The 27,414-nt window shown below is 34.2% G+C and overlaps 1 protein-coding gene across 4 annotated transcripts in view; it reads right to left on the reverse strand.

The window, feature by feature from the left end:
- Positions 1–2,707: 2,707 nt before the first annotated feature.
- The window catches only part of BRD10 (bromodomain containing 10), a 106,487-nt gene continuing 81,780 nt past the window's right edge, over positions 2,708–27,414 (reverse strand). For all 4 annotated transcript variants that reach the window (XM_082470794.1, XM_082470793.1, XM_082470792.1 and 1 more), the window contains 3 exons: positions 12,345–12,460; positions 8,137–8,327; positions 2,708–7,015 (listed from right to left, as the gene is read on the reverse strand). In XM_082470794.1, the coding sequence (XP_082326920.1) occupies positions 3,372–7,015; positions 8,137–8,327; positions 12,345–12,460 (3,951 nt within the window). In that variant the 3' untranslated portion in view covers positions 2,708–3,371. The remainder of the gene's footprint in view (positions 7,016–8,136; positions 8,328–12,344; positions 12,461–27,414) is intronic.

The raw sequence follows: 27,414 nt of genomic DNA on the forward strand, positions 1-27,414 counted from the left end.
TCGGGTTCAGGTGAACCTCTGGAATGAACTTAAGGTGAGTTATGTATCATCTCTATGTTGCAGTACAGTATAACTTTGAATAACTAAACTCCCCATCAAATTTCTTAGATCACTTTCAGATCCTGCCATCTTCTCAAGCTTTTAATATTATTTCTAAATTCATTCTAAGTCAATGATATACTAGACCAAACAAACATTTTCATTTATCTTAGTGTATATTATAGTCATCGCTGCTTTGATCATAAAACTATTGATGTCAATTACTTATTAAATATATCAATAAAATTGGAATCTTGGAATGAAAGGAGGAATCTAAACAGCCACTTAGTATTTTATATATATATATATATATATATATATATATATATATATATATATAATCACAAAGGAAAGTTTTTTTGGTAGGAAAAATCATAGGGAATGAGAGAAAAGAGCTAACACATGAGAAGGAGGTGTGTTATTTCAGCATGTTTTATCTTAGCATTTAAAATGATATTGAATACTGACATCCAAATGGCCTACTAATTCTATACTAAGGGTAGAAACACACCCTTCCAGGACCATGAAGTCTTTCAGGTAGCATTGTGGTGACTTTTCTTCCTTTACATGAATGCTTTAATAGATGACCTTTAAGAATACTTAATAACACTGAACACAGAGAACTGAGGAATCTGACTTTGTACTCTTTGGCCAAGATCCCAGAAATCCACATGACCTACCAAACTGGAGGCAAAGGAAAAAGAATTTGACTTTTTGATTATATAAATCCATTAATTTAGTCAAATTTCTAGTAAAAATGGGGCATTATTTTTTTTAAAAGTAAACTAGACCTTAAATAATATAAGAAGCTAACTAGATTCCTCACTCATTCAACAAATACATATTGAATATCTACTATGTGCCAGTTGCTGGGGTGACAATGATGAAGATGACTGACAAGGTCTCTCTCTTTTAAAAAATGACAGGCATTAAATACTTGCATACAGATAATTTTATTACAGTTGTGAAGGAGTACTATGCATTTCTCACACTATGACCTCAATCTCTGAGTGACTGCAATACCATGATGCTGGCTGGGGTAAGGAGAGGGAGTTATATAATACGTAATGAGAAGCTGAATGAAACATTAAGTTAAAGGGAACATCTGGGAAGACCTTGAGGTCTTGAACTTTCTAGGAACTAAAAGGAAACTAGAGTACGGAAAGCGAGGGGGAGAGTCAATTGAAATGAAGCTGGAGAGGTAAGCAGGAACAGACTGAAGAGCCGTTTAGGCTCTAAAAGCCTAAAAGGGGAGCAGGGACTTTAAGGTTCACCAGATCACACAGAGCTTTGAAAGTCATATTAGGATTTTGATTTAGGAGTCAGAAAAGAATTAGTGGTTAATAAGTGAGGGGCCTTCACTGGGAATCAAGTGCATCATAAGTAATTTGGTAAATTCGTTTCTGGAAGTGGTGTAAGGAATTCTTTTCAGACAAAAGATGAACAGTTTTAGGCTGTTTTGTTTTAAAAAGTTGAGTAGGTAAATACATTCATTTATTGTGCACCGTGTATGTACAATGCAATGTACTTCAAACATCACCCACTTCCCCCTGAAATCCAAGGTTTCTAAACTGACAAGGAAAGGGGGAAGGTGACTACAGAGTGAAGCGTAGACATGATCAGCAAAGGTACTGTCTTAGAGTATAAATATAGGCTTTGAGAGCCTTTAGCAACTTTCCAGGAATACCCTCACTGCTCTCTTCAACTAATAAATTTTAATGTAGTTTCAAAAGAACTCTTTAGGCCTACTCTTCAACCCTAGACTACAACTCCATGTGATCAGGTTTAATAATATCATTATAAATGGAATGTGGATGAGTTTACAATCAGTATCCCAAATAAGATAATGGATATAAACATCAAATAAGTATAAAATCTACCTTTTATTTAAAATGAGGCAAATTCTGAAATACCATAAAGTTGAACCCCAAGAATAAGCTGATCCATATAAACATTGCTTTACAATGGAATTTAAGTAACTGCTCTGTAATTGAAAAATACACACAAAAAGAGAGTACTTATAAATAACTGAAAGTGTTCACATTCATTTGTCATTCTAAACAAACAAAATTCATGTTTTTAAATATCATTTTGGAAAATCAGTCAACTATGAACCAACCCCTCAATGTAAAAATAAATGTATCGGGGGAAACTAGGTGAAGGGTACCCCAAACCTCTCTGTACTATCATTGCAACTTCCTGTAAATCTAAAATTATTTAAAAATAAAAAGTTAAAAAAACATATTTGGGATGTATAAACACAGACCAAACACACTGGCCTTTAAGATTACTTATTTTGATCAATGTAGAATCTGGTGGTGGATTAAGAGAAAAAAGTTAAAACACTGAAATCCAGAGCGAAATTTTAAAGCAGAAGTAATGTAAAGTTATGCAGAAATGATTTTAAGCATTAGGTTCAAATACTGGCTATACCACCAACTAGCTGAGTGACCTAGGGCACATCATTTAAGCTCTCAAGAGTACTGTGAAAGTCAAATGAGATATGTGGAAGTAAAGTTTGTAAATTCTAAAGCCTTGTACAAATGCTATTATTAATTCAAATTTCCTAGCTTAAATTCCTTTTTGTAAAGATCTGTCCTCATATTATATCATGTAGTCTTTCAATGGAACAAGAACGCACTTTAAAAATGGTATTCAAACAAGGAAATACAGCAACTCAGTTTATTACATGCAGATTCTTCTGCATTGATGCTAACAGTTCACTGGTCCAAAATTACTAAAATACTTAAAAAACTATACATTATGTAAACAAAACATAAATAAGACAGCATAGTTCTTTGTACATATAGTTTAGTACAGGTTGTTAAGGATTTAGGAATATGTACAATTTTACACAATGGACTGCATTTTCACAATGCATAAATATATATATATATATTTTCTTACAGAAATAAAAATAAGATTCCACTAAAGACACAGAATACCATACTGTAGAGCCACGCTGCAACAGTCCAAATTCAAGAAGAAACGTGTCAATGCAAGTGTGCAAAAGCCTAGCTTACTCCAAACTAGTCAAATTTGACTTTGTTCAATTCATGTTACATAGGCAGGTAAGTCCTGACTGTCTATTTTAAACAAATAACCTTTGAAAACATACTCATACCAATGAGTGAAATGGAACAGATTTTTCCCTCCCCAAGAAAAACAAAGCCTTGTTGCAAGCTAATGAAAAGACACATCAAAACACACATACACACACACACACACACAAACTATGTATAATATGTTTTCAACAGCATAATAAAGTTAAAATTTTTATGGGAGTCAAAACAATGCCCCATTATTTAAAAACTGGCTCGTTTAGTCTAAATTCAAGATGCAGCTGTGTCAGGCTTCTCTAAGCCAGATGACTGAAAAGCAGGGAAGACAGAGGCAGGATTTCGACTGGCAGATACAACAATTTGAGAGAGTGATGAAGAGAGTGAAGAAACCTTAGATGCTGGAGTATTTATGGTATTCAAAATGGCTCCTTCTGGGCTGACCAACAATTTTTTGACTGATGTATCCAAATGAAATACTGAAGTGCTACTTGGCAGTGAAGGATTACTAGAGCAAATGGCAGAAACCAAAGATGTCTTAGCCGAAAGAGTAGCTGGAGGAGACTTAATTACTGAAGTCAATGACACTGTTGGTGCAGGAGGTGGTACAGAAACTTCAGCAGCTGGGTTTATGATCTGTGGTGCTGCATGTACTGTGGGTAGAGAACTTGCATTCCCAAGAGAGTTTACAATTTTTGTAGAGCTTCTTAGAGAATGTTTCACAGGTTGCCCACTTAAAGAATTATTTGATGCTAGCGTGATCTTCTGGGCCAGGTTATCTACCGGTGTAGGCCGAATGCCTTGGCCACTGTTAAGAACTAAGGGAGGTCCGTATTTTGGATTAGTGGATATAAGGAGAACATGGCTGCCAGCTCCAAGACCTTGTGGTGGAACAATAAAGCGGGTTCCGTTAATCATGATTTGTGTGCCAGGTGCCAAAGGTGTACTGGTATTGATGACTATTTTTTGCTGAATACAAGGCTCACTGAACTGGCCCCCTGCCACACTAGTTACATTTGATTGTGCTGCACCAGTGTGAACGGCAGTGCCAGCTGGAGCAGAACTGTAACTGGGGGTTGATTTTACGAAAGCAGGGGACAGTTGCTGGTTTGGCAGAGAAGCAAAATTGGAAATGTTAATTATTTTACCTGGATTCGGTGAAGAGGATGGAAATTCAGTTTGAGGTTTATTTGTGTTTATACTTGTTGGCACTGGAGTTGAAACCCCTGGTGACTGAAACTGGACGGAAGTCCGAGATTGTCTTTTAGAAAGAGATACAGAACGTGTGGCTCCTGGTACTGTTGCGGCTTGTGGCACTGTGTTGATTATTTTAGGGGATACAGTCACAGATGCAGGCAAGGCAACAGTAACAGGGATTTGCAAAGCTGATGTTAGACATTTAGGAGACACTGTTGGTTGTGTATTTGAAATCAGAACAGATGATGCAAGATGTCCTGTTTTCACAGTTGATATAGCCACAGTGTTTCCGAGATTTGACGTGCAAAGTCTATTTGACAAAATAGGCATAATTCTTGAAGAGGTATCATTTCCACTGACTAAAACAGGAGGTCGTGTCCCAACTGAGGCAGAGGTTGAGGTCACTGAAAGAGAACCCAAAGATACATTTGCTCCTGTTACTGAAAACATGTTTACTGTTCTTGAAGCAGAAACCACTGATTCATTAACAGGAGTAATATTTTGACTCACAAAATTTGAGCTTACTGGAATTGAATTACCACTTGTTGACAGTGGCAAAACATAGCCCTTGGTACTTTTTTCTTCTCCTTTTGGGGTTACATTTTGCAACAGGTTAATTGATGGTATAGCTGGCACACTGCCTGAAGTATTTACAATTGCTTGGCCTATGTTTAGCCCAATTTTCACATCTTTTATCTGAGACACAGTTGGTGACGAATTTATTTTTATTGGTGCTCCCACTGTAGATGGAATTAGTACTATCTGGGGCTGCTCTGGAGCCTTAACATATGTTTTACTCAAGGGAGGAGGAAGAGTTTGTTTTAATGGTTCTGCCACAATAGTTGGGGTTGAAGTGCCACTGGGAATTGCAGCATTAATAAAAACTAATTTCTGGGCAGAAACACCTGTAGATGTTGGTGCAGGTGCCACATTAATTGCAGTTCCACTGCCAGAAGAAAGAATAGATGGAGCTGACACCAGCATAAGTTTCTGAACTGGCGTCCCACTGACCATATCTTCATTTGTTGCTGCTGTTGCTTCTGATCTTGTAACAGGGTAACTTTTTGTGACATAATCTACTTGTTGCTGTTTAGCTGGTGTATGAATAACATTTGCATTGGTTTGTCCAAAATTTCCTGTTGATATGCTAATTACGCTTACTGAACTATTTGCTGTTGATGGTAGGAGAGTGCTAGAAGAAACAGAAGACTTTAAGGGAGAGGTGGGCATGTGTGAAGCTTTATCTATCATGTGCCCCAAATTACTACTGCAGGAAGGTTGGCTTAATGTAAATTTAAGATTTTTCCCCGTGGATGGATTAAAGCCAGCTGGAATGGAAACAGAAGTAGGTGCTTGGCCAAAAGGTGGGAGACTAGATGTAGCAGTTGTTCCAGCTACTGGTGAAAAAGCAGAGGATGATGAAGTTGTTGATTTTGGCACTAGAAATGCCTGAAGCTGAGGAGCAAAAGTAAAAACTGAACTTGAAGATAAACTATTGGATGAATTTTGATTTGGATTGGTCTGTACTTTTACAACTCCAGTGTTCCCACCTCGTGTCCTAACAAGAATTGACTGTGAATCTCTTATGCATACAGTTTTCAGTTCTTGCTTTGCTTCAGAAGAATCAGCAGTTTGTTGTGCAAAACAGTTGAGGGAACTACCTGGATTTGTAGATTCATTTAGTGTTGTTGCTGATAACTGAGGCTGAACTGTTGAGGAAATGGTGGGTGAAGCAATGGGCTGGGGGAATGCGGCTGCTGAAACTGCATTCTTGACTTTTCCTGCCTCACTCTGGCTAGTCTTAACTGGTGGTGTTAATAAATTACTTATGGAGGTTACAGGTGTCGAAGGCTGTGGTCTAGCATTACTCACATTTGACAAAGGTATAACTGTCTTGTTGAAAGCTGCATTAGGTAGTTGGGTAGAAACAGTTCCTGTTGGGTTGACAAGAACTGATGCTAAAGAAGAGTTTACATTTGCTGTCTGTGGGAAAGATGAACCATTTTGTTCTGTACCTTTTTGTTGAAGTGGTGGTATTTCTTTTGCAACTGCTTTCCCTTCCTTGTGCTGAATTACAAAATTCTTAGGCAGAATGAGAACCTGCTGCATGATTTTTTCTCCTGTTTTAGGATCCAGCATAGGTTGCATCTGAATCTTTACAGAGCTGTTATGAAGATCTATGGGCAACCACTGGCCACAGGGCATTTTGTATACCATCTGTAAAGGACCTTTTGTACTGGTGTGGCAGGTCAATGCTGGCTTTATGGGGCTTGCTTCTGGAGGAGATATAACTGGCTTTTCCACAGCAGGAGCACTTCTACCTGTGGAAGGGGGCAGTTGATTTGTTAAGGTCACTTTGTTCCCAATATTCTTTGCAAGCAAGGCCTGAATAGGTTTGGTCCCTTTCTGGAGAGTAGACACTGGTGTTGAATCCAATGAGGCAAATGACTCTGCAAACAGTGGCTCTGTATGCTTTGATTCATTCAAACAGTCAATTTGCATATCACCTTCTACAGTCTCAACTGTTGTCTCATTTGTGCTTAACTTTGCTTTCTTCCTTGGGGAAAGCTCTTTTGTGCTATCATCCAGATAATTAGTTTGTTTGGACTGTCGTTTAAGTGTTTTAGGCAGTGTCTTAGGTACATCTTTAGAAGGCAATTCTTTTTTCAGCAACTTGCTTCTGGCCATAGGTAAATCTATTTCTGACAATTTCATATCATCTGAAAATTATAAAACAAGCATTTTGTTTATATAAAACAGCAAAATAGCAATGGTAAGACCAATTATAAAAAAGAAAGTCAATCTTTGAACAAGCAATTTATTAAGAAACCTGTAGGGCGATTCAAAAGTCTCAGTACCACTGATGGAAATTAAGGTAAGGTGACCTTTGACATGGTAATCCTGACATTGTAACCATTCCCAAGAACAACATATTATTAATAAGGAAATTATTTTTGATCAAATTCTGCTGCCAATACAAGTGTAAAAGGAAAGTTTACATCTTTTAAAGAGATACTCAAGACAGCAATAGGGCTCAGAATTTAGATTTGGAAAGGAATCTAGTTCTCTCCTTCTAGATAGGGAAACCTTCATATCAAAGAGAGATGGTTCTCCATATTTTCTATTTTTAGAGAGAGACTCTACGGAATAAAAAATGTCCAGATTTTTCTGGTGTTTAATTATTCCTACAGTAAAAAATTTATATTCATATCTGATCAAACTGGGTTGATGAGAAGTTACTCTTTTTCAATTCACCAGACATGGAAAACAATAGGTTAATACATTTCTAACCACAAATTTTTATACCTCTTAGATAACTAAAGAAAGTTATTTAACTAGATTTATAGAATAAAATAATCTGATAAGTTGAAATGAATTACAGATCATCTTATCCAGCCTCCTTATAAGAATGAGGTGTCCACTCTGGTCTTATTAGGTCATCAACCTTGATCATTCCTCATAAAAAAAAAAAAAATCTTCACAATTATTAGGGACTTGACAAGTTCCATTTAAAGCAAACATCAGAAATAGTGCTTCAAAAATAATAATAATAAAAAGAAAAGGCTAAACCTATTTCAAAGGGATTGCATATCAATGATGTGTGGTCTGTAATGAGCAATAACAAGCCTACAGTTTGGAGTTGGGCACTGACTCCAGAAACTCCTAGAACAGTAATAATGACTCCAAAGAACCTTTAATAAGACATTAGTACACCTTCAAACATAACAGATTTCCCCAATCAATGAACTTCATTAACCAGATTATCCTTTATCTCCACAAAAGATACTAAAATTTCTCTTTGTGCTTTTAGTGTTGATTTAAAGAAAGTTTGAATGCCTACCTGAATCAAAATGGTCCTTCTCCAGGATATCTAGAGGTTCTGTGGTGTCTATAGACTTGCTACTGAGTTCTACTTTTGGAGATTCTTTTCCAGGATCTCCTTCACCTTCTTCAGCAGTCCACGGTTCTCCAGTAAATTTATCGTGATCAGGCTGTCTTCTGAAATCATCATAGTCTTTCTTTAGGCGACTCCTGAAGAAAAATATTCGACACAACAAACAATACGTACGTATTGAACTCTTGGAAGCTAAAGTAACTTCTAACATTTTAAGCTGTATTTTAGTATTTTCAATTAAGTCACTAAACCTATGTTTTAACCAAGTGTGTCTAAGATGCCAATGACTATTGTTCAAGAAGACAAAACACAGGGTGTAGGCATAAGAAACTTAAAAAATTGTATCTGCAATTTCAGAATAAAGTGTTCAAACATACACCTGTTTGTCTTTCTAAAGGCTGCTGTTAGACCTATTAAATGTGAAAAAGGTAATTTTTTTTCTAGCTGCACTGATAGAAATAGATTTGAGATAGTCTTAAAATTGCTGATTGTAATATAGTTTAAAAGGTCATTTAAAAGAGTTAATCAGAAAGTTCTAAGAAACAGTGTGTATTATTTTTGACTATTATACAAAGAGTAACAAACAAAAACAATCCATCATTTAATCCTGAGAGCAATCATATCTAAACCTTTGGGTCTCACTAGAAATTATTTTTTTAAATTAAGCATAGGGAAACAAAGCTGAAAAGTGATCTTTCAGAGATCCTTTTCACATAAAAACATAATACCTATGTTTCTATAACACTAAGAGAGATAGAAACATTTCCAAATGATTACATGATATTTTAGAGATCCTTTATTATTCATTTGTTTTCAACTGAGTTTCTCTATTTTACTTTTACCCTTTGTTTATTTTTGTTTGTTTAAAAAAAATCTGAACATACATTCTCCAATTTACTTTTGCCACAAATTCCTATCTGTTTGGGACTTCCCTGGCGGTCCAGTGGTTAGGACTTCGCCTTCCAATGCAGGGGGAGTGTGTTCGATCCCTGGTCAGGGAGCTAGGATCCCACATGCCTTGCAGCCAAAAAGCCAAAACATAAAACAGAAGCAATGTTGTAACAAATTCAATAAAGACTTTGAAAATGGTCCACATCAAAAAAAAAAAAAATTCCTATGTGTGCATATTGGAGTTTAAATCTCACCTCTGTCACTTAACAGTTCTAAGACTTTGGGCAAGTTCCTTAAACTTTCTAAGCATCAGTTTACTTATTTGTACAATGAGGATAATAATAGCACTTACTTCATAGTTTGTGTGGCACATAAATATTCAATAAATGTTAGTTAATAATTACTCTCAATTTATTTATCTTTCAATTATTGCTTAAGGGTTTTATAGAGCAGATGAGGGCTGTAAGATACTAGAGTGGGTTACCAAAGGATAACTGTAAAATTAATTTCATTTTAGAAATATCTATATGAGGGTAGTATAATGTTCCTCCCTTCTCAGTCTTCTCACCTCAGCTAATAACTTTGCTCCTTATTTCAGGGAAAATGGAAGCAATCAGACAAGAACTCTCATATGCTCACACCTCGTCTGCAACTTAAGACCTTCATCTGTACTCATATTCTCCATCTTCCTACCTAAGCTAACCCTTCCAACTTACGCATCTTCTCTCACCTAGTCAAGAATCTCACTCAACCAAACGTCCCTTCCATTGTCTGAGTTCATTTTTGCCTCTCTATTCAATCATTTGTACCAGTATACAAACATGTTATTTCTCCCATTAATAAAAACAAATGACCCAACTTGACTCCAACTTGTCCTTCCAGGTACTGCCCTATTTCTCTGCTCTACTTTTATAGAAAAACTCCAATTCCTCACCCCTAATTCTCTTGAACAGACTCCTTAGACTTTTACCCACATCTGTATCAACACAGCTCATCAATGATATTGCCAAATTTAACAATGAATTCTCGTCCTCATCTTCCTCAATCCATCATGAGCAGCCTCCTTTTTAAAACATCTTCTTTACCTGGTTTCTAAGACACCACTCTTGGTTATGCTCCTACCTTGCTGAATACTCCTTCTCAGTCAATTCTGCTGAGTCCTACCATCTCCATCACCTCTAACTGTTGGAATGTCCCAGGGTTCAGTCTCTCTTATCTATGCTCATATACTAGGTGATTTCTACCATCTCACATCACAGCTTAAATATAATCTATATCCTGACAACCCCCAAATGTATACCTCCAGTCTGGCTTACTCCCTTTAACTGGGACTCATATGCTAAACTGCCTACTCAGTAACTCCAATTAGACATCTGAAAGGCATATCAAACTTAACATGTTGAAATCCAAACTCCTGAATCCACCCCCTCCCCAAAACTACTTCTTTGTTTCCCCTATCTCAGCTAATGGCAATTGCATTATTCCAGTTGTTTAGATAAAAAATATTAGGCACCATCTTTTTCTCCTCATTTTTTCTGACACTCCATATGCAAGCCTTAAGGAAATTCTACCAGTCTTACTTTCAAGATCTATCCAGAATCCAAGCACTCCTTGCCGTCTGCATTGCTACTATCATGGTCCAAGCCACTGTCATTTTTTGCCTGGACTACTCCTATAGTGTAACTGACTTCCCTGCCTTTATCGTCATCCCACACTACACTATCTCAACAGAACAGGCAGAGCGAGTGCTTTAAAACATAAGTCAGATCATGTACTTCCTCTGTTTAAAGCTCTTCAATGGCTTCTCATCTCAGAGTAAAAGCCAAAATCCTTAAACATGTACATGATCCGGCTACCTTTCCCTATACTTCTCTGACTCTTGACTCTTACCACTTTCCTCCTCACTCACTCAGCTCTGGTTATTCTTGCCCCTTTGCATTTCCTATAAATGTCAATCATGCTTTTAACCTTAGGGCTTCTACATCTTCTTTTCCCTTAGATATCCACTTGGCTCTCTCCCCTATTTCCTTCAGGTCTCTTTTCAAACATCAACTCATCAGGGAAGTGTTCCCCAACACCCTGGTAAATGAGCAATCATCATCCCATCCAAACTAAGCATTTCTTATTCCCCTTAACCTGCTTCATTTTTCTTCACAGCACTTATCACCATCTGACATTTGAGTTTGTCTGTCTGAATAGACTTATAACTAGTAAGGAAATTGAATCAATAATCAAAAAAATCTCTAAACATTTCTCCAAAGATATATAAATTGCCATAAGCACATGAAAAAACACTCAATTTCACTAATCATTAGGGAAATGCAAATCCAAACTACAATGATATACCACCTCATATTCATTAGGATGGCAATTAAAAAAAAAGAAAATAACAAATGTTGGTGAGGATGTGGAGAAGCTGGAACTCTTGTAACTGTTGGTGGGAATGTAAAATTGTACGGTCACTGTAGAAAACAGTATGGTAGTTCCTCAAAAAATTAAAAGTAGAATTACCATATTCCTCTTCTAGGTATACACCCCAAAATTTGAAAGCAGGGTCTTGGATATTTGTACACTCATGTTCATAGCAGCATTATTCATAATAGCTAAAACATGAAAAGCCTCCCAAATGCCCATTACAGATGAATGGATAAGCACAATGTGGTATATGCATAAAATGCAATATTATTCAGCCTTTAAAAGGAAGTAACTTCTGACATATGCTGCAGTATGGATGAACCCTGAGAACATTATGCTAAGTGAAATAAAGCCAGTCACAAAAAGACAAATATTTTGTACTATATGAGGTACTTAGTCAAAATCATAGATACAGAAAGTAGAATGGTGGTTGCCACGGGATGGGGGGCAGGGGGGAATGAGGAGTTATCGTTTAACAGGTATAGCATTTTAGTTTCACAAGATGAAGTTCTGGAGATGGATGGGGTAACAGTGACACAACATCATGAATGTATTTAATATCACTGAACAGTACACTTAAAACTAGTTAAGATGGTAAATTTTATTTGTACATTTTACCACAATGAAAAAAAAATGGGGGAGAAAAAAGAATATAAACCACACAGTAAGAGTTTTGTTTAATCAACAGTACTTTGTCAGGGCTTAGGAGGTACCTTGTACACAGTAGGTACTCAAAAATATCTGAATTACGAATCAATGGAAAACTATACTAAATGATACCAGGACACCTTCCATAATCATAAAGTAAGAGCCTTAAAAAGTAAAACAGATAATAAAGCTTGATTTACCTGTTTCTTTGAAAAGCTTTCATTAACTTTGGTTCCCATGGCAGCAATTCATTTAAAAGACGTATCAATGTACTATGCAATTCTTTTACAGCTTGCCTCCGATGATACCATTTGCCCTAAAAAACACAATTTTAAAAGTAAATTCCTTAGACTTAATCCAAAAGTAAACACCAAGACTTATTTTCTGAGTAAAAAACAAAACAAAATGCCAATACCCATCAAATAAGTACATATCTCTTCTTCAGAAGGTTGCAGCAAGGAGGAAAATATCCTATAATAAATCTTCTTTGATATACTTTAAAGATTCTCAATTCTACAGGAGAAATCTAAAACCCATTTAATTAAACCAGGAGATAAAAAATTTTTTTTAAGTTTTTAATTGGGTCAATTATAAACATTTTTATAAATCACTAAAACACATGTAAAGATACAAACATTTATATAACTATGTAAATGACATTGCTCACTTCTGTAAAGTTTCTGTAATTTTTCCAAAACAGTGGGGAAAAAAAGAGAGAAAGCCTGAATTGTTATCCTATTCAAAAGCCATCTTAACAAACTTCCTTAGGAAATTTTACAATTATTTTATTTAAAAATGTTTCCAGCACAGAAAAGCAAACAACTGGTCACCATTTTCAATACTATCATGCTATACTAACGGTTAATTTCTGACATGCCCTCCATTTGCTAAGTATTATCCTAAGTATTTCATTCATACTTGGAGAGAAAGAGACAGAGAGAGAGAGAGACAAACAGAGAGGGAGGGAGGAAGGGAGGGAGAGAGAGATCAAGTGAGCATGAGAGTTCACGTATACTAGCAGTTACAAAAGCCCTCTAAAGTGTGTGCATTTTTAGCCTTACTTAACAAATGATGAAACTAAGGCTCAGAGAGATTAAATGACTTGTTTAAGGTTCTCTGACTTGAACCCAGATCTGCCTGTTGGTGAAGTCCAAGTTCTTTAGAACTAATTACATCACTGCCTCTTAAAAACTGTATTACATAAATTCAATCTGACACAGGTTATAAAACCTCTAGTAAAGATACATTTCATCAGTACCCATGAAATTACTTGAATACCATAGGAACAGGAAGATTACAGAATTTATATCTTTAGGTAGCCAACTCCCCCTTCTCCACAATGTTAGTGTACACCAGCTATCCACATCACCACCACCACCATCACTATAGTCACTTACTGTTATATAACCAAGTTGTACTTCTTTTTTATTTGGTAACAGCTTTGAGATATAATTTACATACCACATAGTCCACTCATTTTATTTCTTTTATAACAAAAGGCACACAACTATATATGTTACAGATCACATTTAACCTGCATAAAATTAGATTTCACCCCACAGGAACTCTGAGTCAATTTGCATATAAGTAAAACATTAAGGCAGAAAAATAACCACTCCCTAGAGCAAAGCATATTCTAAAATCTGTGCATAAATTTCCCAACTTTATATATATCTAAAACTTTTCCTTTTGTCATGGAAATTTTAGACACATACAAAACTAAGTGATCAATAACACTGTATTTCCTACTCCTGAAAATTTTGTGCTTTAAACCAACACAATGTTTATGCACATAAAAATAAACAACATTTCTAACTGAGGTTTTTATACTTCAGAAGGGAAATTATTCATTAGAAGAGTAGGAAGAGGTGAGATTATATGTGCATGTGCTCATAATGAATACGGAACCTAGGCTCACTGACTAATTTTTGTGTCTTCTCAGTGGCATAACAAATTATAGTATTGTGAAAAAATTTCAAGAAAAGTAACTTTTATTTCATATAATACACTAACCTGAAGAGACTTTCCATCTTGTCAAAAGCATTCTAAAAGGACCCAACTAACAATGAGTTATACCTCAAAAGTTTGTTTTCTCAAAGAAATGTTATGAGATAGTATAAAGTGCATATTCTAACCCATGAAAACAAAACTATTAGATTATAAATAATAAAACTGAGCAAGAAATAACTTTCATCTATGGAAAGCTATTTGAGGAAGATGAAAAGGCAGGTAACAGCTACCATAAATCCTTTTCAGAATGAGGTAAGATTTTGTTTCAATAAAAAATAGAAAATAGTAGATGGAGATTTTTCCCTTTAACAAGGCATATCAACAACATTATTTTTTTCTACATATCAACTTCTATTTGGCTCAAAAATGAAATGGTGATGGTGGAAATAAACTTTTCCTAAGCTAAAGAGAGCAGAAAGAGGTAAGGAATGAAGGTGGGGAGAATATTCTCTTCACGGTATAATTAACTGGAAAAGCATTAAAGGATTAGGGGGCGCCAGGCATGCTGAATTCCTTATTAACTGGGAGTTATATGGGGAAGAATTACAGATGCAGAGTTAACCTGGGCAGTATGGTGGCTGTATGGATTAGTGTGGTGGTGATGAGGTAGGGAATACAGAACTATCAGTGTTATGGGACTTTTAGGACTAGGTAGATGAAGCACGGGAAGGGGAGACTGTGTAACTGGATACTACTTAAAGCCATTTATCAACTCTGTTTGTGTCTCTACTAAATTACAACATTAATTTTTATAGGAAAGAGTTTTAAAAATATTAGGAAAATTTTACCTTTTGATTTTATTTTGGTTACTAAATTTTAATTAATCCAATGCCCAGAAAATATACTACTGAACAGGAGGGGTCATATAAATCAATCAGAGAATAGAGTCCTAACTTCCATATAACTCTGTTTTACCCACTGACCTGTTTGTAAATGTCTAAGGCCTTCAACTTTATGTATGTTTTTTGGCCTTCTTCCCCTTCTTTATACTGCATATTCTCAACTTGGGGTAGTGATGGTATGGTATCTCATTTATATTTGAAAATGCCTATCTAATCATTCTGTATTTGAAAAACAAAAAGTTTATTATTTTCATAACACAAATTATAGAAAGTAAAGGCTGATAAAATGTTTTGACTAGAAGATACATATAAAGGATACGATGACCTCAACAAAGGGCATCCCTATACCTGCCATGGGGTATGTGTGTCATCTATCAAAAGGGGGCATAGGTTTAAAAAAGTTCAGAATCACTGCTCCAGGGCTGGTGTTTGAGGTAATAAGGTACTTTAATCACTTGACAGTAAAAGAGAAACTCATACTGCTTCTTTCATTTATTATTTCTTTGGTCAATACAATCCAAATAGAAATAAAATAATATGTCCCTTTCTACCTAGTGCTGGTCTCAGAGTGTCACAGTATACAATGGAACTAACGTAGAGAAGTTATGAATTTTTAAATGAAGTTAGTCAAATGGTAATAATCTGCCTTAACTTGGATCTAATATAAAAATCTATTTAAAATCAAACAAAATATTTCCTGAACTTTAAATCAGATCATTAACAATAGCTTTCCTGACTGATCAACTTTATTTATATACACAGATAAAGGAAAAACTATCATGTTTCTTCTAGGATGAAATTATTAAAGCTAAAAGGGAACTCAGAGGACATAATTTTACAGAAGGAAAGTGTCTAAAGTAAACAGAGAAGTACTTGTAGGTGGAAGAAGACTTTAGAATTCTAGATCCCCCGAATGCTAAAATCCACTTTCCTTCCACTACACAATGCCATCTCTCATGGGCTACACACAGACAATTCCTAAAGAAGAAGAGACTGTACTGTGTAAGTTCCTATATTTACATGTAGGTATCTCTGTAATGCAAACATTAAAATCTCTAAAATTTACTTTGTTTCATTTGTTTAATTACAGTAGTACTTAAAACTATGGTGATCTAAAGTTTAAAAGTGAATTAAAAAAACAAGGAAAACAGCAAGTTCCCCATCTTCAAACACATAAGAGAATATGGATATAATGAAAATCAGAACGGCTCTTACAGTCTTTATCTGCACTGATCAATACAGAATCAAAGAAAGTAGATAGAAAGATTAAGTAAATGGTTATTTGTAGAACAGTGTTATAATTGTTTCTCTAGTAAAAAATACATTTAATAAGCTTTACATATATGAATTTAGTGCTGACTTTTCTTTATGAACAGGTATGTGAATATGGGGATAAATGAACAATTTTTGGTATTAGAATTCTCACTATTTTCATGGACAAAAATTTTTTTCTAAAATAATCCTAATGCGTTATGTGAACTTAATAATTCAAACATTTACTGAAGGTCACTTTGAAGAGAGTAATATATTTTTCTTTTATAAATTTACTATGAAATTTAACATAAAATAAAGTATGAATTCAAACATACACCAGGGAACCAAAGGTATACAATACGGTCTAAATTTGAGGCTTACCTTTCAATACTTTCTCAGCCAATGTCCACAGCAGCTGCAGATTGCCAGCTCCCTTTCCATGAGATGCCCCACTGTCAAACACTAAAGGTTTTATAACCTCATAGGGATTACTACAATAAGGAGCTGGTTTATGGCTACAAGATAAGTCCTTTGTTATATTATGCAGTTTTGTAAGTTTTTGAATGTGATAGGTTAATAACCTAAGGAACCATAAGAGAAAAGAAACTTTTAAAAAACTTACAAAACTACACAATATTGTAAAATGAAAAGTTGAGTCTATGTGTGTGAAATGAGTGGGGAGGGAAACTTACCTTACAACTAAAGAAAAACTCCATTCTGCTGCAGTAATCGGGTATGACAGCACCAGCATAATGCTGGCTGGGGTGTTGCAAGGAGAGGGAGTTGGCAATCTACTGATGCTGGGGACACTGAACATCTAGAAGGAAGAAAAGAGGAAAACAAATAAATTCCAGGTTTATTAAATGTCTCATTACCATGGATCTTTTGCACATTTTAATAAGTTTAGATGCTTTGAATATTAAACTTAGGTGAAAGTAATTTGTTTACACAAATCATTCTGTTACTTATATAGATTTTCTTATAACATTATATCTAAACAAAATAGGTATCAACAGTTATATGAAGAAAAGATTAACATCACATATAAATATGCAAAGAATGCTTTTTTAAATTGAAAGGGTATTATTGTGAAGATGATAAAAAAGATAATTTTTATGGACAAAACATAATATATATGAAAAAGGCATCAATGCTCTTTTTCTACATGCTTTTACTTACAAATATGTTGTTACAGCACAGAAACAGGGATCATATGAAAAAATATTTTTTGTTATAGGCTTGGTTCTTGTCACAGACATAAATCACATGGTGGAAAGGGATTAGATAATAATACATCATGCTTTTCAAATAAAATTCAAATAACTTTTAGAAAAGCCAAATGGATTTGTCTGCAAAGATGTCTCATTTAAAATCACTAGCAATATCCAAAGGTAGGTTACAAATAATTTAAATGCAAATGTATAAAAACACAGCACAAATCAAATTAACTATATTTAAGCATGTTAATAATCTAATTACTTGGCATTCTCCTTAGTCTAAATAATATTAAGTGAAAAGGTAGTAAGTATTTACTTTTTTTTTTTCTTATTGCTCACCTAAAGAAATTACTACTATATTAGTATATTCCTGCATATTCACAGTTTTGGGGGTAAAACACTGCATTCATCTTGTTGGTATACAGTCCCTTGAAAAAGTACTAGTTAGACAGTATAGTGAAATGTTTGCATATTAATATGGAAAAAGTTAAAGAGTATTTTCACACTTTCAGAGGTTCTAATATGAACTATCCTATCATATACTAGTATTTTCTCTTTAGGTACTCTCACCCATTTTCTCTTAAGACTAATTCAATAGAAAAGGAAAGCATTTGTACTTTATTTTAAAGATATCCTACACTGCACAGCATGTACATTTCCATTATATTTCTAAATTAGCATTTAACTAGAAAGCATGAAGACAAACAACTGCGTCAGTGATAATATTGGAAGTTTCAGTGTCATTTGACTTTGTATAGAGGGTGGACAGATCACATTCCCAGTGATATAGTTACTATTACTGGGGAAGAAAATCTAACAATATGTATGTAACTGATGGTGTGTAACCATTTTCATTCACAAAGAAGAAAAAATCCTGAACTAGAAATTAACTATTGGGTAAGTATCTGAATTTGATTCTTTTTAGTAAATTGGTGGTAACAAAGAAGTTAATAAAATTTTATCAAATCTATACCTGATATCAGAAAGGTGGCTTCTCCAGCAATTCACTGCACAATCTTAATCACTAAGTAATGTTACATATGGTATCATCAGAGCATAAAAAGGTCCATGCAAGTGAAATTAAGACTGGGAGTATCTTAAAAGCAGGGTCAGTATCCTACTTATTTTTACTTTCTCAGGCTCCATCACAATGCCTAGCAGAGAGCAGGCCCACAGTAAGTATTCAAACTATAGAAGTAAATTTCTTAGCTTACTGAGATTTTCTACTTAGCTGCAAAAGATTTTAAAAAATTGATAGAAACGTTCCTAAAATATGTCTTCCAGATTTTCTGAGTACACAATGAATATAATTTAACTCTTGATGACTTGGATCATCATTATGAACAAGTTATTGTTTCATATTTTAAGGCAGTGACTGCAGGGTTTACCGGGCTATAACCTATGTCCCTATATTAAGTGGTTATTGATTACTAATAGTTTTGGACTCCTAAAATCTGCTTTTGTAGGTTTTTTCCTCAATTGTCTATTAGCACTTCATGCTACCGCCACTAAATCTGCCTTAAATGGCCTTGTCCTAATTAAAAGCACCTGCTACAACTAGTTAGCATCATATCTTCATTAAAAGAAACTGGTTCCATGCAAGGATTTTTTCTATTTTAAAGTGCTAGAGATCCACACGTGGACTCTGGGCCTTCTATTTAGACTCCTTTTTATTCTGGTAGATTTGGGATTAATTTTCCTTCCATATATAATGTACCATTTTTACCTTTTTTACAGAGTCTGGTAAGATGGTAGGAAAGTTCTATTACTGTTCAATCTTCTCCATTTTTTGGATGGTATTCTTCCCTAGTTTACAAAAGGTTAAACTACCCTATCTTTAAATTTTAGGGGCTTTCCAAAGATTTTGATATCTTCTGTAATATAAAAAAGAGAATGATGTGAAGCTCATTTTTTGGTCTTAAGCACCTCACGGATTTAAATTCAATTTTCCAGAACTCTTGCCACTGAAAGGCAGTAGAGTAACAATTAAATAGAAAATAATACAAATTTACTTGGGGCTTTGAAAAATATCTGGCATTTAGATTGTTACTTACATTTGAATAAGTGTGTGTGATACGTAATTCAAAAGAGTTTAAGGCAAAGAATAAAAGCCACACTATGAAGTTCTAATTATAGAAGGAGCTGTCACCGAGTTCAATTCTTCCTTGAAGCTCACTGCATGCTGGGAACACGCAGCATTAATTCTCTGGCTGATGTAAAAATACGAAACAACAGTTTTCCCTTTTAATTGGAACTTTTCTTAGAAGAAAAGAGGTGTTCAAATATTGTTTTTAAGAAAGTTTCCCTGATGGGATACAGACTATGCCACATTGCAGTAAGTTCAAACAGTGAGCGCTATTAACAAGAGTTAAAATCCAGTTCTTAGTTGAGCAGAGTAGTTATTAAATGTCAAAAAGAATGCCCCAAAGCAAGACTTACCATAAATAAATGAGGATAATGCATTTTCAGATAATTCAGTGACTACAGTCAATTGAAGTTTTGTCTTATCAGCCAGCTATTGTTCTGGTTCACATTTCCTGTCATCTAGTTCTCTTTTCTTACTATTATTTTGAACATGTCAGTTAATATTTGATTCTTCATAAAGTCCATAAAGTCTTACTCTCAAATAATATATTAACATGTCATTAAGGGAAGTAAAGCAAGTGTCTAGAGTGTCTGGTGACCTCTGAATAAAAAAAATGGCTTGAAAATAAAAGATTAAGTCTTTTATAAAAGGACAGGAGTTAGCGCAACCAATCCTGATTAAAATTAAAAATTTATGCCCAGGATTGGCGATAAAAAGCTTAAGCTCTAAAGTGAATTCCTTGAGGATGAGGACTTTGTTTTAGTCTCTGAATTTCAACCAAGCTCCTTGGTATTACGCATAGTACACAGAAAACAATGAGGAAGTATTTGCCTAATGAATAAGACTAGAATATGACAGGTAGAGAAACTTATTTTATTTGTTGTACAGGGTTTCCAAAAGGTTATTTTAATTTTTTGAAAGCTTTAACTATGACAATATAAAGACAGAGTGTTTTTCCCCCCACAGATGAGCTAGTTTTCAGTTTTGTTAACCATATCAAAAGAGCTAGAGTAAGAAAACAAGATACACAATGATGTAATTGCCAAAAACTTAAATAAAACTAATTAAAGGACAATTTAGATATTGATGCAACCATATGTACAACTAAAGTCATTAAGTAAGTTAATTAGGGCATATTCAGGATTCTGAATGTATCTAAAGTTCCTTATACTGTAGTAAAATAGACTTTTTACTCTAAATAGATGGCTATAAAATAATTTTGATTTGATGCCTCACTGTGAGCAAATGGGATATGGAGAGAAGAGGGAAAAAAATCCCATAATCCTACATTATAATAGAGTAAAATTTCTTTGTTACAGGTGTTAGAAAATAAGATTAATGTATAATAATTTCTTTGCCTTATATCAAGCTTTTACTATATGCAACTATGATTTAGGGGTTCACATAAATTCATATAAGTGAAGTTTTATACATAATTTGACTATATTTTACCATTTACCTGTGTATTATTTCTTACTATATCTTCACTTTTTAAGAATGTTTTCCATCATATTTTAAAAAATGAACAAAGAAAATACATATACAACCAATTTATAACTTCATTTCCTATAATGAAGGTAAAAGGTAAATGGTGACCATACTTAAAAGAGGCCATAAATCATAATGGATTGCAGACAGCTGAGATGGATCTGAAGCTAAGGTCAAGAATTCTTTTAACAATCTGAGAAAATCATAAAGGGTAAAGGTTAATACTGACATTCACAAGTTCCATCAAATACAAGTCTTAATTAGAAATATATGATATGATAAAATGGTCTCAATCATGGAATCTGGCATATGATTTCATTGATTTCTACCTAAGTGTCAAAACATCAACTTGTTTTCTCCCCATAATAAGCTGGCAGCAGCAACTCATTATGAGAGACTAGGGCCCTGATCAAAAACAGGCATATGCCAGGGTTCTGCAATCTCTGCACAACTGACATCTGAGGACAGATAACTATTTGCTGTGGGGGGCTGTCAGGTGCACTATAGGATCATTACAATGTAGGATATTTTTAGCAGCACGGCTGGCCTCTATCCATTAAGTGCCAGTACCACCTCTTCAACTATGTCAATCAAAAATGTCTTCAGACATTGCCAAAGTCTCATAGCAGCGCTGGGCAGGGGTGGGGTGGGCAGAATCATTACTCACTGATAACCACCGGCTTTTACAAAACTCTGTGACCAAAAACTAGGGTGTCACTACCTCTGATCTAAGCTTCTGATTTCTCTAATGTTTGATCTAGCTAATGCACAGCCTTTGGTTAGGCAAGATAAGTGCTATTATTGTATTATGAATTTAAATTACTTTAAGAACATAATAGATTAATTTTATTCATGACTTGAAATTCCTTTCTAATTCTCTTAAACATGCCTTTTGACATACTGTAATTATTATGCATATATTTTTTGGATGTTTAAAAAGTTTAACATTTCATGAATACTTCCATGTAGTAACAATGATCTACAAATATTTTATTTTACTAGCCATATGCTATACCACTGTGTTAATATTATTGCTTGGTTAGTCATCTCCCTACTGTTGGACATATGGGCTTTTCCCAAATTTCTACTATTAGAGACAGTCTGCTGAACACACTATTGTGTAAATTACTTTTTGGGGGGGTAGGGGAGTAGGGTGAAAAATGGGGGAAAATAAAAGTTAAATATTAGGATTATAGGATCAAAGAGTACAGGCAGTTTTATAGCTTTTCTTACATACTGAATATGAAATACAGAAATATTTGAAGTCTGTCTTAAAACTTGCTCAGTGTTGAGGTGCTTAACTGCTAAAAGGTGTATTAGAAAGATAGGGTATTATATTTTAAATTTTAGTTTATCTATATTGATAAGACTATCATTTATCATTTCATAATCCAGAAAAGGTTTCTTTTCTTATAACTTTGTTTTTTTGCCAAATGTTCCCTTTTCCTTATCTCTATACTGATTTTTCCTTATCAAAGAAAAAAGACTGAAACCTCTTTGAAGATCTAAATTATGATATAAAACATAAGGAAATTAACCAAATGCAAGAAAAAAAGGGTCACATGAGAAATTCAGAAATATAACCACTTCTGTATTAGCCTGACAAAAATCTAACAAGTTTGATTATTTAGACAGCAAAAATGTCTAATAAATTTCAAATACAATAGGATCAGGCAAATTTATCAATATCGTAGCTCTATCTTTCTGGAAAACTAATAAATTTCCTAAATTAAAAAGACTACTTTCCAAATAATTAAGCAAAATGCAATTTTTCTCTCTTGACTAAAACCACAAAAATAAGAACAATAAAATGTCATGATTTCTCCTTTAGGGCACTAAAAGAATCCTATGATCTAAATAATAATGAGATAGACAAAATGAAAGGATTTTGTCAAACTACGTACTTCTATTTATGTCAGTCAGAAGTCTGGTATAGCACTGGAGGACGTAAAGGATGTTGAGTTCTCTTTGAATAAGCCTTTAAATGAAGTAATGGGATCAAATGAACTAAAGCAAACTCAGAAAATTAAATCATTTTTTCTCTCCTCACATTATAAATCATAAGTAGAATTAGTTGTCTTGCAAGAATAAGTAAACAATCTAGACTTTAAAAGATTGTAAATCTTCCAGTACAATGAGTAGCTCAATGGCAAAACCTCTAAGAGATTAAGAAAGCTTTTTTAATGGAATGTTGACCTGGATAAGGAAATGGGGTAATTCTTCCTTGTTGCTTTGGTAGGAAAAACTATCTAGAAAGGCCTTGCAGAGAAGCTCCCAAAAGCAGCCAGGTTTTTAAACGAATCCACATTAAATCCTCTATCACATATGTAATTTCTATCTTTAGTAAGGGCATTTGTGACAACCAAATGTTTATATGGAATATGTCTTCCCTGTTACTGAAGCCATCGTAGATCTGAAAGCTGATGATGAATAATATTGGGTGGGCCAAAAGGTTCGTTTGATTTTTTCCGTAAGATGGCTCTAGTGGCACTTAGTTGTCTTTAACTTCATTTGAAACAATTTTGTTAGATTATATGTGACAGCTGTCATATCAGTGTGCATTTAAAAAAGACAGCCATTTTAATATTGAAGATGGAAGAAAAAAGCAACATTTTCAGCATATTATGCTTTATTATTTCAAGAAAGGTAAAAATGCAACTGAAACGCACAAAAAGATTTGTGCAGTGTATGGAGAAGGTGCTGTGACTGATCGAACGTGTCAAAACTGGTTTGCAAAGTTTCGTGCTGGAGATTTTTCACTGGACGATGCTCCATAGTCAGGTAGACCAGCTGAAGTTGATAGCGATCAAATTGAAACAATAATTGAGAACAATCAACATTATACTACGCAGGAAATAGCTGACATACTTAAAATATCCAAATCAAGCATTGAAAATCATTTGCATCAGCTTGGTTATGCGAATTGTTTTGATGTTTGGGTTCCACATAAGTTAAGCAAAAAACCTTCTTGACCATATTTCTACATGCGATTCTCTACTGAAATGTAATGAAAACGTTCCGTTTTTAAAACAAATTGTGACCTGTGATGAAAAGTGGATCCTGTACAATAAAGTGGAAAGGAAGAGATCGTGGGGCAAGCAAAATGAACCACCGCCAACCACACCAAAGGCCGGTCTTCATCCAAAGAAGGTGATGTTGTGTATATAGTGGGATTGGAAGGGAGTCCTCTATTATGAACTCATTCTGGAAAGCCAAACAATTAACTCCAACAAGTACCGCTCCCAATTACACCAAGTGAAAGCAGCACTCCGCTGAAAAGCATCCAGAATTAGTCAACAGAAAACGCATAATCTTCCATCAGGATAACGCAGGACTGCATGTTTCTCTGATGACCAGGCAAAACTGTTACAGCTTGGCTGGGAAGTTCTAATTCATCTGCCGTATTCACCAGACATTGCACCTTTAGATTTCCATTTACTTCAGTCTTCAAGAAATTCTATTAATGGAAAATATTTCAATTCCCCAGAAGACTGTAAAAGGCACCTGGAACAGTTCTTTGCTCAAAAAGATAAAAAGTTTTTCAGGAACTATGAAGTTGCCTGAAAAATGGCAGAAGGTAGTGGAACAAAAGGATGAATATGCTGTTCAATAAAGTTCTTGGTGAAAATGAAAACTGTCTTTTATTTTTACTTAAAAAACTGAAGGCACTTTTTGGCCCACCCAAATAGAATTGTTTTCACTCTAAACACTATTTTTCACAGTGATATCCTCTCATGAAGATCAATATTAATATTTCGTTTGTCTGGCAATAGTGAAGGAAGCTCACCAGGCAAGGAATAAGCAAAATGGCTATCACTATTACCAAATTCATATATTTCATTAGTAAAATTCCTCAGGTCCTTACTATGAGCCTAATTCTAATAATACGGATACTTGCTTTGTAACCGACAGTATATCAGCTAGGGCGAGTACATGGACACACATAAGAAATGACAGGCTGACAATGGAGAGACAGAACAAAAGCAAAAAAACAAGCAGACAAAAACCTTCAAAATAAATAATCTAAAGGCCTATTGGTGAACGTTTAGAGTAACTGACATCAATAGATTTTTAGGGTATCAGTACAATTATGGATATTCGTAATGATCCCTGAGTCATCAAAAAAGTGTTAAATTATGTTCAGTATAAAGGAGGCAGGGAAATTTTTTCATTAAATGATTAAAGGAAGAATTTTAGTACTGAAGGTTTAGGTTTCAGCTTCCTAGAAAATTCAGTTAAGTGGAACCCCTTATTCCCAAATGATGACAGACAAATAAACTGGTATTCTCCAATACTAACATAAAAATTCAATAAAGTGAACTATTACAACTAACATTTATCACACTCAGTATCAGCTTTTGTAAAAAAAATAAGGAATGGCACTGAGATGCAAACTTCTACTATTATTTCCTTTATGCTGTGTGGCCATTTCATTGATTGAGATAAGTTGTTCATGAAAACAGTTTTTTAGTCAGGTAATTTAAGGGGAAAGTAGCCTGTATACTGTTAATCTCAAAAACATTATCCCCACTAAGTACAGTTCCAAGAATTTCTATTTCTTGAAGAGCAGAAAACATATTTTAAAACTAATATGCAAATATCAAGGGTCATGGACAAGTTAAAAATTTAGAGACATAAAATCTAATCAGTTAAAACCCATACATAACCTAAAATTTTCTGATAAACATGTCCCCAAGGACTATAGAGTCAAATATTTGTAATTCATGTTTTCTTTTACTCTTGTACTTGTTCCTGTGAAGGAAGGCAATATGTTTATACCTCATACCACCAATGGAAGTGAGGTGGATGGCTTTACAGAAAAACTCAAGGATGCTTGCAAAAGTCTTTTTCTCTTACAATACATACTATAAGTAAGTATATAAGCCAATTATGCTTAAAACTATCTATTAAGAAGAAAACTCTAATTTATAATATGGGAACAAATTAAAATGCATACGTTATTGTCTAACTGCAGCTAATAAAAACCAATTAGCAAATTTACTTAACAGAATTCTGTTTAGAGTCATGAAGTATGGACTAAATGGCTTCTGCAAAATAACTATAAATAAAACCCTGATTAAAAGACTATTCTTCCCTATTAAAGAATAGAATCAGTCCTTTATGAGCATACATATAAAATATATTAAAAAAAACACTTTTGGCTGAGGAAAAAATATTTTAATATAGTTTGAGAAATACATCACAGAGATAAGTTTTAAAACAACACTTGGGGTTCATTCCATATGAAGAGATTGCTGATATACTCAAAACAAAACAAAAAACCCCTCACAGTCTAATAAGGATTCAAACCATTTTTAATGGAAATAATTGTAAAATATACAGTTTTCTGCATTCTCAGATTATATATTGTACACAATGTGTATTGAACATGTTTTCTTCTTAATTGATGGCTATCAGTATGAACAGTATCCCATCTCTTAGATTACAGCGATACTCTCAGGGGCATCATATTAGTGACTTCCAAAATGCTTAAGGCTGTTTTACCTCTGTATTAAACGACCTCATAGACGGTTGTACTTTTATGGTACTTTAATTTCCTTCCTTCAGAATGCTACCAATATGTTCTTTCTGAACAGCATATAAAATGACTTTAACAAATCTGCTGATATGAATGAAGCTTGCTGTATCACTAACCTTATTATCATACATCATTCTAGATTAACAGGTTCTGAGCAAAGACCTAAAAGTGGTTTCATGACGTTCCTAAGGCATAAAACAAAGGGATTTTTTTTTTAATGGTGATTGATTTTTTTTCAATGCTTAAAGCCTTCTCCATTTATTTATTGGTATGTAATTGTGTTTCAAATCTATAACACAATTATAAATGTCAGTTAAATGGGTATTACTGATTTAATAAATAACATAATTGTTTTACCAAGTGTTGAGTGAATTAAAATAATGCCCCTTACACTCTAGTCTCTCAAGAACAGTAAAAAGTGAAGGTAAAGATTAATTGTGAATTTAGTATAGTGAAAGTTAAAAAAAGACCTTCAGCTGATAAAGGTTCTTAAAAAAGACATATTGTTAAGCATGTATCAAAAACATCTGGGGCAAGATTAAACAATTTACATACGTTATTTATGTCGGAGCTAATTGAAATTTTATGTTACTAAGCAATAAACTTCCATTAAAAGCATATAATTATTAATTAAGAATAATTATATTATTATAATATATACTAAGGTAAGCACTACCCAAAAAACTACCAGTCAGAAAACAACCAACCAGTATACTGGGAAATATCTAAAACTATACCTGATATAAACCAGGCAAACAAAATTAATTTACTTGCCCCAGCACCATTTTTGTGTATTAAAAATGAAAACTAGACCACATAGGAGAAATAAAAGAA

Source organism: Balaenoptera physalus (genome assembly GCF_965194825.1).
Source record: "Balaenoptera physalus genome assembly, chromosome: 7".
Taxonomy (NCBI): domain Eukaryota; kingdom Metazoa; phylum Chordata; class Mammalia; order Artiodactyla; family Balaenopteridae; genus Balaenoptera; species Balaenoptera physalus.